This window comes from Priapulus caudatus, unplaced genomic scaffold (assembly GCF_000485595.1).
Source record: "Priapulus caudatus unplaced genomic scaffold, Priapulus_caudatus-5.0.1 Scaffold230, whole genome shotgun sequence".
NCBI lineage: Eukaryota > Metazoa > Priapulida > Priapulimorpha > Priapulimorphida > Priapulidae > Priapulus > Priapulus caudatus.
The window spans coordinates 200,051-212,785 of NW_014577291.1; the positions used below are offsets into that span (position 1 = coordinate 200,051).

Consider the following 12,735-nt stretch of genomic DNA (forward strand, 5'->3'; position numbering starts at 1 on the left):
AGGACAAGCAATTCTCTGCACAACACTCGTAGCAGCATGTGACGTCACCTAACCACTTCGAGGCTAGTATATTGCTTGGCAAACAAATTAGCGTTGGCGCCAGATTACCAGATTTACGGATTTCAATTCGACATTTCTTAGTAACTAGCAGTGATATTGGACAAACTAATACGCGTTTGGCTATAAGGTAATGTACTTATTAACTACACAATGTGCCAGTTACTCTAGTATTCGTTAAAATTGCATAATCAATGACCTATTATGCCTTTAATTAAACAAGAATTGCATTTATAAAAATATTCTGGCCAGAAAAATCATAGCATGTAGCTGAACATTAAATTCAGACAATGGTGGATAGCAGAAAAGTACTTTATCGAACACAGCTCTTTAATTCAATTCACTTTTTTTCACTTAATGTCAATTTCAAATTTTCAAATGTAATGACCACGTTTCAAACTTTTTTTAAATGCACAAATTTATACTTATTATTGTCATTTCAGTGATAGCAATTACCTAAACAGGACAGTGTAAGCACCATGTTGATTTTCTCACTGTATGACACACTCGAATTGGTGCAAAAAAAACTTTGATAAGAAATCACGATTTGACTAAATATTTTTTTTTACAAAACTTTACACTCATATATACATCACGTATATTTTTAACTTTATATAACTTTTATATAACGTATATATAACTTTACGTATAAAATAGATAGATATGACATATCGTATTAGCTAGGAAACGTCTCTCGTGGCAGGGCACCGTTGAGCACCTGAAGCACTTCTTCTTCTTCTTCTCTGCACCTTCTCTCCATGTCGCTACTCACATTGACCTCACAGGCATCACTTAGTCTCTCTTGCAGCTCATTACTTTGGCCTGAAAAGGAAACACATGCACCTCAATATTACGTGCCCCTGTGTGAGTGCATTCTAATGCCTCAGCTCGACTGTAAAATGATGAGAATTAAGGCTAGTCAACACTCATGGTCCCACACTCACCCCGTGCCCCACCCCCACACTCACCCCATACCCCACTCTCACACTCACACTGTTGAAGTTGTTAGCGGAGCTGTTGTAGGGTGGCGGTCGGTTCAACTCTGCATATTCAGGCTCCGCGCTGCCGTGGTACGGCTGGTACTCCCACACTGTACTGGCGTCCTCGTCGCGATCATTGTAGTAACGGTTGCCATGGTGACTGCTGCTGTTATGCGCCGTCGCTGCCAATGGCGGCCGGCGGCCGGGGCTCGAACGTCTGCTGTGGTGTTCGCTGTAGCCATCGTAGTAGTCGGAGCTGTTGTCGTAGTAGTGGTGGTGGGCAGCGTTGCGGTTGTGCTTGTCGATGCTGTGTGTAACAAAGACACGCGTGGGTGAGGACCAGAGCTAATCAACAATCAACATATTTAGTAATAAGTAAACTATAGCTTCATGGCTGAGATCTCAATTGGTAGATGAAAACCAGAGCTAGTGAACTAATCACCAGGTGAACAATCAATAGGTAAGCGATGACCAGGGCGAATAAATTAAACATATCAACAGGTGAACAATCAATAGGTAAGCAATGACCAGGGCGAATAAATTAAACATATCAACAGGTGAGCAATCAATAGGTAGGCGATGACCAGCACTAGTAAACTAATGAACAGATACGAAATGTCCAGTAGCTGTTACAATCGCCGTGTGGTAACGAATTTAACAACTTATGAAGAAAATACGAGTTGTTACACTTATCAACAGGAAAAAAAGCCCACAGTGTTATTCCAACAGCCAGGAATGTATGTGTGGGCATGCAGATGTGTGTAAGTGAAGCTCATAGGGTTTTTGTCCCCCAGGGTACTTCCAGAACGTACCATGGGTACGGTCCGGTATACCGGAACGTACCCTGGTAACTATCTGATGTGGTTAGGGTTAGGGTTAGGGTAAGGGTTAGAGTTAGGGAGTAGGCGTAGGCGACTCCCTAGACTCGTTAGTGGAGTAGGCGAGGTACGGTCCAGCATATTAGATAATACCCGCAGAGCATATAAATCACGTTGATTTATATGCTCTGGTACCAGGGTACGTTCCGGTATACCGGACCGTACCCAGTGTACGTTCCGGCAGTACCCTGGGGGACATAGACCCTCTCAGCGTAAGTGAAGGCCTGATTGGACTTCCATTACTAGGCTCAGCTTATGGGTGTGGGGAAAGAGCGGGCACACCAGAGAACAATCAAGCGGGATAGCCACTAATGGTAGAGCTCAGCCTGGGCGACAATGAAGGCTGTAGGGTATGCTAGCCCTTAGCTCTAGTACTATAGCCCGCGTACAGGCGCTGCAGGCCTGCGGCAACTGTACGCGGGCTATAATAGTACTAGAGCTAGCTAGCCCTGTGCTGTGCACAACTATAACAACATATCTCGGCAAAGCTAAAGCAGCGCTTGGTAACATACTATATATACTATCAGGAGTAGATAAAGGGACCCCCCCTTTATCTACTCCTGATACTATATAACATCTATGACTACATGAGCACGTGTAGGCTGCTTCTACACACGTAGATGCATGGCATGTGCAGACTGGCGCACAAATTCAGGAAAACGCTGGAATTATTAACGAAAACCTGCAACCTTGGCTATCTCCATATGCGTAGATCCTTTCACATTATTATGATAATATTGTGCTTTGCATGTTCACGGCTGATCGACTATACCTGGTAATCTATAAAATCGGCAATCACTTTTAACATCAAAGAAAGGCCTTCAGTGATACGATATCAATCCATGACACTCATACCAGGTAAGTCAATCTAGCTGCATCATGAGCTATGTGACTTCTATGTGTCGACCTTATCCTTCAGCCTTTTTTCGATAATTCTAATCATGACATTGTGTGCTAATGATACTTTTTGCATAGATTATGCGATTAATCACACAATAACTGCTTCTTGATTGTCTGGTTTTTCCTTTTCCTTTTTTCCCCCTCAAGTTTGTGCAAACATTTCCAGATATTTGGTTTCAAATTATTTGTCTTTTTTTTCACCCTCACCTTTCCTACATTAAACTAACTATTATATGAATAAATCGGAAAACTGCATAAGTGTAGACATATTCGGTCTCACCTATTAGCGGGCTTTTTACCGATTACTCTGGCGCAACAATCACCACGAATTTGTGCTGTTATAAGCTACAACAGAGTAAATGAACAGCAAACGTGTGCCTGCCATCATCAGGTTTGCGATAATGGAATGTTCAAACGGTCTGACAAAACGAGCGCACGTGGTTACGGGACGCAAATATTTATCGACTGGTAATTATCTTGAAATGTACACAAAGGTAATTAACGTAACGTAGAGACAGGGTTCAGGTCTCGCGAGAGCAAAAATCACGCGCTAGGTTTGCTGACATATATATATATATATATGTAAACAATCTAATTTGGAATGCAGACCAGTGCAGATATTGGTGGAAAGTATGCTGTGCATGTGTTCTATCAAGTTAGCCTTACTATATACACTTGGTGTTATATGCAAGGAGTATCCGTAAGTATCAGAACGGTTGAAAAAATATGAAAAATGGTTGGTAAAAACATGAGAAATCCTCTAATTATCTCATTTATCATCCCCCCTTAAGTATTTTTTGTAGGCAAAATAATTCCTGTGAAATTTCTCCGATTTTCTAAAAGGAGCTGTCACGTCCACTTCCAACTACAAGCATGACCTTGAACGAGGTCACTCATCGCTGAACCGCAGTGCGACCTTGGCCCGAGGTCACTCATCACTGAACCGTTGTGAGACCTTGACCCGAGGTGACAGAATAGCTGCTGACACTACTACACCATGCTCCCCACGTGTGACAAACACTCATGCAGCAGCGCGACATGGTTACTTCTCTTCTTGGCTAGCGAGGCAACAGCGGGTGTAAGCCATAGGGGGAGGTACGTCTGCATGCGTCCCTAGATACATACACGCACGCACGCACACACAGCTAAGCCACAATAAAAAAAAAATCTTTGTTTGCCCTCACCCGACCCAGGCTAAAAAGGGTCTGCTTTTTTTTGGTGTCTACATGCTCGGGTGTGCTTGTGTGGAGATACCTTTTATGTTGAATGTTTGTTTTGCTTGGTGCATAATTATAATGCATTGCCTACAGATTTATATAATGTACAGTGATACAATTTATTAAAAAAAGAAAAATTTTGAGTCGGCGCCTTTTTGACGGGTCGGTCGGGTGTGGGCAAACAAACAATATTTTTATCATGGCCCTACTACGGGCGAGGCTGCTACTCACGCTGACAGCAGAATATTGTCAGCTACATTCTGATAGGTGTCAGAATCTCTGCAAGTAATCACAAAAACAGGTCGACTTTAGGGGACAACGAACGAGCGATGGCGAGGGAAAACGCTTCGATGATGGACCCTCTTTTTGCTTGGTGTTCTACAACCACTAATTCCTGGACCCACTACATGAGCGGGAGAGTGTTTGCATTATGATCGCTGGCATCTGTCTCACAATCTACCACTGATAGCCGCGTGCACTATACAACAGGTCAAGGTGTTCACCGCAGTGGAAGGTTGCGAGTATGCACATTTTTTGGCCTAGATTCATTTGCCTTACAGACACCATAACAATAGTTAGGGGCCTACGCCCAACCCCCCCCTCCCCCCAGCATTGTTTCTTATGCCATTTAAAGACTTCTTGTTCAACATAATCCAGCCAGCTTGTCAATATCCCATGGCTGGTACAGTCAACTCTTCCTATACCGACCACCTTCGGTCGGGACCATACATTTAGTTCAGTTTTCTGTGAAGTTTGGTTTATAGGGAATGGAGGCATCTTACTTGTCTTACATGGTGTTGGGACTTTTGAACTCGTCCAGTTTAACATGCAATTCGCTATCAAAGGCGTTTGTAATTTGGAGAATTGACTGTATTATGAAGAGTAAATACATCTTAGATGTGTTAATCAGTGCCAAGTCAATGTCACATAAAAATAAGTTTATCTCAGTTAGATACATAATAAGTTATAATTACTTACAACGGCGAAATTTTCGATCGCACTATTATTCGATTATGGATCTAACTGAGGTAAACTTATTTTCTGAATGAACGCTATCAACTGCTAAACGAAATTAAACTGCATGTATCATCAGAACACAAGTAAATGAACGAATGATTCATTTCGTGTGGGAATGAATTCATTCTAACAAACAAAATGACTTGGAACCAATCCTAAATACAGTGACCACTCAAAACATGCGCTTCAACAGCACACAGAACGAGTCCACCTTTTTCTAACTGTCACTTTGGAATTTCACACTCGCTAAAAAAAATATATCGAGATCGCAACATGTAGCTTAGCTAGTCATCGTCTTGATTATCTCCAAACTATTTGCTGACTGTTTGCTGACCTGGCAGTGTCTCTCCTTCCTGTCTACATGCGTCTACTTACCGCTCGTCGATGGCTGTGTAGGACTGTGTTTTCCTGTAGAGGCCTGCCAGCTTGACAGAGAGAATGATGCTGGGTATCACCATGATCATGCAAATCCCCAGTCCAGCCCAGAAACCATTCTGTGAAACAATCATGCAGGTGTGATATCAGTGGTCGCCCACATTGAAAAGGGTGGACAGTGGGGGTGGTGACACAGTTATAATATTGACAGCATGGATGGTGACACAGTTATAATGGTGACAGCATGGATGGTGACACAGTTATAATGGTGACAGCATGGATGGTGATGCAGTTATAATAGTGACAGCCGGGATGGTGACGCAGTTATAATAGTGACAGCATGGATGGTGACGCAGTTATAATAGTGACAGCATGGATGGTGACGCAGTTATAATAGTGACAGCATGGATGGTGACACAGTTATTATAGTGACAGCATGGTTGGTGATGCAGTTATAATAATGACAGCATGGATGGTGACGCAGTTATAATAGTGACAGTATGGATGGTGACACAGTTATTATAGTGACAGCATGGATGGTGATGCAGTTATAATAGTGACAGCATGGATGGTGACGCAGTTATAATAGTGACAGCATGGATGGTGACACAGTTATAATAGTGACAGCATGGATGGTGATGCAGTTATAATAGTGACAGCATGGATGGTAATGCAGTTATAATAGTGACAGCTGGGATGGTGACGCAGTAGGTGACAACTGGAATGGGGGCAATGCAGTTGGCTAATATTGTGACAGAACTTGGTAGGATGACAGATAACACGTGACCTTGCCCCACTACTCAGCGTCCAACAGAACACACACACGTATACAAGTACACTAAGCATCACTCACATCCCTACAATTTCCAGTGGGAAGATTAAGTAAACCGTGTCAAGCGTCCAAAATAGCAATATTTAAGTAATGCTTACCAGTGGATAGAGAGTTTCCTTACAAACGGAAAACACAGAGGCATTGAAGGCTTTACTAACTGGTTCGCATGCACCGACCTTGTGCGCCACCTATGGGGAAAATTAGTGTTTAAACAGTACCGCTATCCAAATTACACGTTGGACACCAACTGAGGAGGGCATCTGCGGTTTAGCCTTCATTAGTACGATGTTTCAGAATTAAAATAGACTTTGCTAACTACACGGTCAGAAATGCAGTAGTTCGAGCACTATTACCATAACCAATAAGAATAATGTAGTATACCTTGTCCTATTGATATAACAAATTAGAATAATGTAGTATACCTTGTCCTATTGATATAACCGATTAGAATAATGAAGTATACCTTGTCCTATTGATATAACCAATTAAAATAATGTAGTATACCTTGTCCTATTGATATAACCAATTAAAATTATGTCATGAATGTAATATACCTGTTCCTCCACATATACCAGGTAACGTTCAAAGTGTCCAAGAATACCTTCTGCCCAACTTGTCACAACCTGAAACACATAGAAGTAGGGTTTGCTTTAGAAGCAAGCTGCAGATGAAAATTTTTCCCTTAGTGAAAAAACTAGGAAGTAACTAAAAATAAATATTTAAAATATTTCAACTCATTTAAAGAACGATATATATAAATCATGAAATGAACAAGATTAATAGGTGAACCTCCTGTTGCCATGCCTTCTCACCTACCTGTCTTACTATTTGTGGTCCCTCAGTTTTTACTTTTCTCTCTACAGTTTCTACTTGCTCAATGAAGCTCTCCACCTTCTCCTGCAAATAGAAAAGCTTGTCACAAGTGTTTCCTCACATAACTATTACCTTCCTTCAAAACGTTTTCTGATATCATAATTTTTGTTATCCATTATTGTACTAAAACGTTAGTACAGTATAAGGTTGTCTTTTTACAAAATATGCTGCCAGCTGGCATTACACTTCAGTTCAGCATTAGTAAATCTTACCGTTAACGTGGAATCAGCAACAAGCTTCTCCAGGGTGACATTTATACTTCTCTGTATAAGAACATCAGCAGTAAATTAGTGGCAATTCTGAATATTTTGTACAGTCAACCCTCCACATAAGGACCATTCAAGGGAATTTCCAATAGAACTGCCCATTCTATAGAGGAGGGTTTACTGCCTACATGCCACTGATGGAAAAGCAAATATCCTTTATAGTCAGGTGGCTATTCTATAACGGTTTTCAATAACAAAGGGTTAACTAAATATTAGATTATTTATTGTTGTTTGTACACGTAACAAATTACAAATGGAGAAAGAGTTTTACTGAAAGCTCCTCGAAGTCAAACCGGTACTCATGCTGTGATGTAATTGTGATATATACAGCCCCGACCGGTGTAAAACATAACGGGGAGGGAACATTACCATGACATCTGTGATGTCCTTGACAACGCCTCGTTGCAGCTTCCCAATGTGCTCAGCAATCATCTCAAGTGTCTGCAATGAAAACAATCAGACAAGAGCCGGATTAGCCTCAAGCACACATTCTCATCTGTCAAAACTCGCCGACCAACCAGTGATTGCAATATCAATTTTTTTCACTCAAATTTATTCCAAAAGAAACGTATTTTGTCAAGTTATTATCAGAGTGTCAGTCCTTGTCAAAAATGTCTAAAATCAGCTCTTAAATCAGGGAAGTTTTAACGAGGTAACAAAGAGGTGATGAAACGGCTGCAATATACATGCGAAAAACATACCAAGTTGATTTCTTCATCTTGAGTATCGCTACCGACACTGTGGACACTATTGAGGAACGTGTCCACACTGGTGCTCTCTGACAGGAGAACGCTCTTGCTCAACTACAAATGAAATAACAACAGTTATATCGATTCCTTACGATAATTTATAATCCTAAACGTCAGTATATTACACCTGCTATCATCAGGAAAAATAAGACACTTCAGCCATGTCAGTGTATTATTACATAGCAATCAGTTCCTATCAGTTATCAATTCACGTTAAGTCTACCCTGACCGACCGAGGAACAATAGTCAAGGGAATGTGGTTGCCTTGCCTAGGCAGATAGATCAATTGCAATGCATGGAAACTAAACAAGCACACTCTACCTCATCTCTGTACTGGTCAAACTCAAGAATAGTTCGCCAGAGCTCCACTAGGCGGCGCAGCTCGAGTTTGGTGCTGTGTGGCATGACTTCCACTGCAGTCGTGTCGAAGTCATATGCATCTAGCTGGTCTAAAGCTTTGCTAACTTCGTTCTCCTAGACATATGTGATTGCATGTTAATTAGATACATTACATTAATATATTATATATATATATTATATTCTAGTACATATAATATTATATAACGTGTTAGTGTGCGCGTACATTGTCGACGTGCATGTCTGTTGTGTGCAGGGTTTGAATTTTGGCTGAAAATCTAGTGGACAGCAGGACCACCTACTTCAGAAAGTTGGTGGTCCTGCACAAAAGTTGGTGGTCCGCTGATTTACTAGCAGTGAGCAACAAAATAGTATACAAAAATAACCATTGGCATTAACAGCATACATGTAACCAGGATGTAACTTAGGCTCATAGGGTCTATGTCCCCCAGGGTACTGCCGGAACGTACCCTGGGTACAGTCCCTTATACCAGAACGTACCCTGGTAACTATTTGATATGGTTAGGGTTAGGATTAGGGTTAGGGTTAGGATTAGGGTTAGGGTTAGGGAGTAGGCGTAGGCGACTCCCTAGACTCGTTAGTGGAGTAAGCGAGGTACGGTTCGGCATATTAGATAGTACCAGGGTACGTTCAGGCAGTACCCTGGGGTACATAGACCCTCTCAGCGTAACTTAGAGTTGGTCGAATAATATATCTCAAGCTCTAGGAATGTCGGGGGAGCTTGTGGGAAAGGTTTTACTTTCGTTTTTCTTCTCCCTATTCCACGGTACCCCAATGCATAGATCAATACTGCCGCATATCCGCAAAGTTACAAGTGCCTATAGAATCTTGATACAGTTTACATTACTTCTAGATATCTAACTGAATAAGAAATAGTCCACTTTCTATGTAAAGAAAAGTGACGAATTCAGTTAACGGCTTTGATTACGTGCGTGTCAGGTATCACTGGTCGTGCCCTCACTCCCCACGATAACCCCTGCGACATATGAACTTATTGTTATGCGGTCATAGAAACACTGGGGTCATGCCGCAATCGATTTCTTAGACTGTCACAAGGTTTTGTTCGTGTGGCGAATCATGCGTTGAGGGAGTTCATGCCCTCGGCTCTAGATGTTTTGGATACCCCGTCTACGCTCAGGAACGGAGCGTATTAGAATGCGCTCCCGTTTACAAGTTTGTCTAAACAGCCATTGCGATAACCGTAGTATTTCAGCGTAATATGAGGGGAAAAAGTGCTGGTCAGGAGGACCGGCAGTTTCGTAGAGATGGTGGCCGAAACAAAAACTTGGTGGCCTCGGGCCTCCGGGTCAGCACTAATTTCGAACGCTGGTTGTGTGTATGTAGTGCGTGTGCATACCTGTGTCTGAGTGCTTATACTGATAACGAGTAACTAATCTAGGTTACAGTAATCCTCAACAACCGAGAATGCTTACAGCTTTGAATCGGCTTGTCATCTCAGTAATGTTGTGCACATAGTCGATCCTAAATACCTCGTAAAAGCTCTGGTTGTTGTTGCATCGGCTACAGAAAAGTAAATATACTCACATTACCAAGGTTACCATATTTTAAGGCATATAAAAGCATGGACAAATAAGATGCACTCACATTTCAGCAAAGAATATTTATGGTTAAAAATATGTAGTTATTAATATGTAACAGAACGGCTGCAACTACTTAAAAAAAAAAGCTGGTCACAAAGTTAACCCAGAGTTGAAATTTATTTAATACAGCAATATTTTGTATGAATCCCACATAGCACAGATTCATACAATAGTCATTGAATAAGTTCATTCGGTTGGTAGAATAATATAAATAACCAAGTTAATTGTTACTCAACCGTGCTGGTATTATTAATAACTCAACTCTATGTGCACAAGTCAATTATTGCAAATGCTTTACTCTATTTTTTACTATTTAATTCCTAATAAGGCTTTTTCAAGACTCAACATGTACTCACGTTATGATGCCTTCAAACGTGACTGGGACATCTTTTCTGCCATAGATGGGTTCCTTGCCATACTCCGTGAAGTAGTAATCAATGATCTACACATAACAACGTGTGGCTAATCAGACTAAAATTTCCATAAATGTCTAACAGCTAAATCAAAAACGCATGAGAAACACAATTTAATCTACCACATGCACATTGCTTACAAAAAGAGCACCCTGCGGATAACACTGTGCAAGAGGAATAATGAAACACAATCAAATATTGGGAGTTCACAGAAAAGAGACAATATAACATATGGTACTAATAACATCCACAGCGTGACTCTAGAAGAAACATACTCCAGCATTAACATAGGACACTTGTTACACTGTTACTCAAGCACCTGCTGTGTCTGAAGACACCAAAATACAAAGACAACGATCATATTATGGAAAAGCGGAACGTTGTTATGCAGTAACCTGCATATAACTCCAAGCGTGGAAACGGTAAATGATCGTGCTACAAGCAGTGTCCACATCACTGCCTGGTAGTGCTGCCAACTAAGCAATGCAATTACACTTGTCACTACTGATGCAAGAGCTAGCTGGACTAATACCTTGAACTGTTCAGATTGATTTAAAGGTCGTGAGGGAACGAAGTCACGTAGATACTCGCAGCCAAAGATTGAACAGGTGCTGCCCAGCTGAAAAAGCCAGACAAATGATTGGGTTGACAACAAGGTCATGGGTGACATACAAAGAAAAAGTCCATGCTGCTACTAACGTGGTACATCCGAATGTAGACTGACATGACGACGCTGAGCAAGACAATGATATAGTGGGTGCTGCACAAACAGGATACAACCAGGAATAAATAATAAGCTTATTATTTACTCCTGATGCAACTGCAATCACAATATGTGGCATACACATGGGTAATGTTAATACATGCAGAAAACAGATGTACATTATGTTTAGTGGTACACAATGGATAAGCATGTAGATATCACATTTCTTATTGTAACACTATTAGAACAACTAGCGTTCCGGTTCACCCTTCATGGCGAAAATCTCTATCATACCAAGTAATTTTCTGTTTCTTTCAGGAAATTCAATCATACATGCTGCCCACAGCATCATGACAATGTCATTTGTCAGGGGCGGATCCAGGATTTTTGAAAGGGGGGTGTCCAGGAAGAAATAAAGGGCACCTTTTCCTGCTTAATTTTTCTGGTGTATTAAAAAGCTGCCAAAGGTACTTAGGGGGAGTTTCGGGGACCTCCTCCAAGAATTTTTTAAAAATTGGTTCATTCTGAGAGCATCTGAGCAGTAATTTTGATGTCAAGAATGCAAGACGGAATTCTCAATTTTTAGCAGAAAATTCTTTTAAGTCATCCTACAGTGAAATTCACCTCTGAAATTCACACAAATTTATCAGATCCGATCCCCCGGACCCTTCTTTGCCCATTTCTAAGATTTTATATAAGTAAATCTTTATCAGAAAAACTAACCCTAAAAAAAATGGAGATGAATTTTTTAGGGCACTTTGAAATTAAAAGGAAGGGGGGGCAGATTCCCTGGACACCCCCCTAGATCTGCCCCTGTTTGTTCTTTATAAGAAAAAAATTTCAAATGGCCAATGACACACGGTCTCAGTGAGTTTTTAATTTCATCCTTGTAACAAAAACTCTGTTTGGCAAAAGTTCAGTGATAAATTTTTTGTTGAGAGTATTTACAATCTTTGAAATCACTAAAAAATCACGTTTCACTTTGTGATTATTATTCTTATTATTCTATTGGACCTAGTTATTTTTAAGGGACCATAACATGACATTAACTAGAAAACTCACAACGCATACATTAGTACAGTGTAATTTAAAGATGCATGCTATTGCTCACACCTCTTCGTGCCCTCCGTCAATAACACTTTCACAGCTGTGCAATATCTGCTCTAGATTTTGCCTACGATTCACCCCCAAAAACCAGGCTGCATCAAATACACCTGATAAAATTGATAAGCCTTGTTCAAACTGCAACACTTTTTGTGTCCGTGTACATTATGTATGTGTGTATGTCGGTGTGCGTGCATGCCTGCGTCTGTGTGCATGCTTGCTTGCATGCCTGTGTGTGTGTGCATTCCTGCAACATGCGTGTGTGCTTGTGGGGGTGGGGCCATAATAAAAATATTGTTTGTTTGCCCTCACCCGATCGACCTGCCAAAAAGGGGCCAACTCAAATTTTTTTTTTTTAAACAAATTGTATCACTGTACATTATATAAATCTG

General features: G+C 40.9%; 1 protein-coding gene across 6 annotated transcripts in view; it reads right to left on the reverse strand.

The window, feature by feature from the left end:
- Positions 1-792: 792 nt before the first annotated feature.
- LOC106807726 (prominin-1-A-like) overlaps positions 793-12,735 on the reverse strand; it is a 31,937-nt gene continuing 19,994 nt past the window's right edge. For all 6 annotated transcript variants that reach the window (XM_014810165.1, XM_014810164.1, XM_014810160.1 and 3 more), the window contains 10 exons: positions 8,466-8,618; positions 8,097-8,198; positions 7,765-7,836; positions 7,342-7,392; positions 7,073-7,153; positions 6,811-6,879; positions 6,355-6,444; positions 5,425-5,543; positions 1,026-1,344; positions 793-879 (listed from right to left, as the gene is read on the reverse strand). In XM_014810165.1, the coding sequence (XP_014665651.1) occupies positions 850-879; positions 1,026-1,344; positions 5,425-5,543; positions 6,355-6,444; positions 6,811-6,879; positions 7,073-7,153; positions 7,342-7,392; positions 7,765-7,836; positions 8,097-8,198; positions 8,466-8,618 (1,086 nt within the window). In that variant the 3' untranslated portion in view covers positions 793-849. The remainder of the gene's footprint in view (positions 880-1,025; positions 1,345-5,424; positions 5,544-6,354; positions 6,445-6,810; positions 6,880-7,072; positions 7,154-7,341; positions 7,393-7,764; positions 7,837-8,096; positions 8,199-8,465; positions 8,619-12,735) is intronic.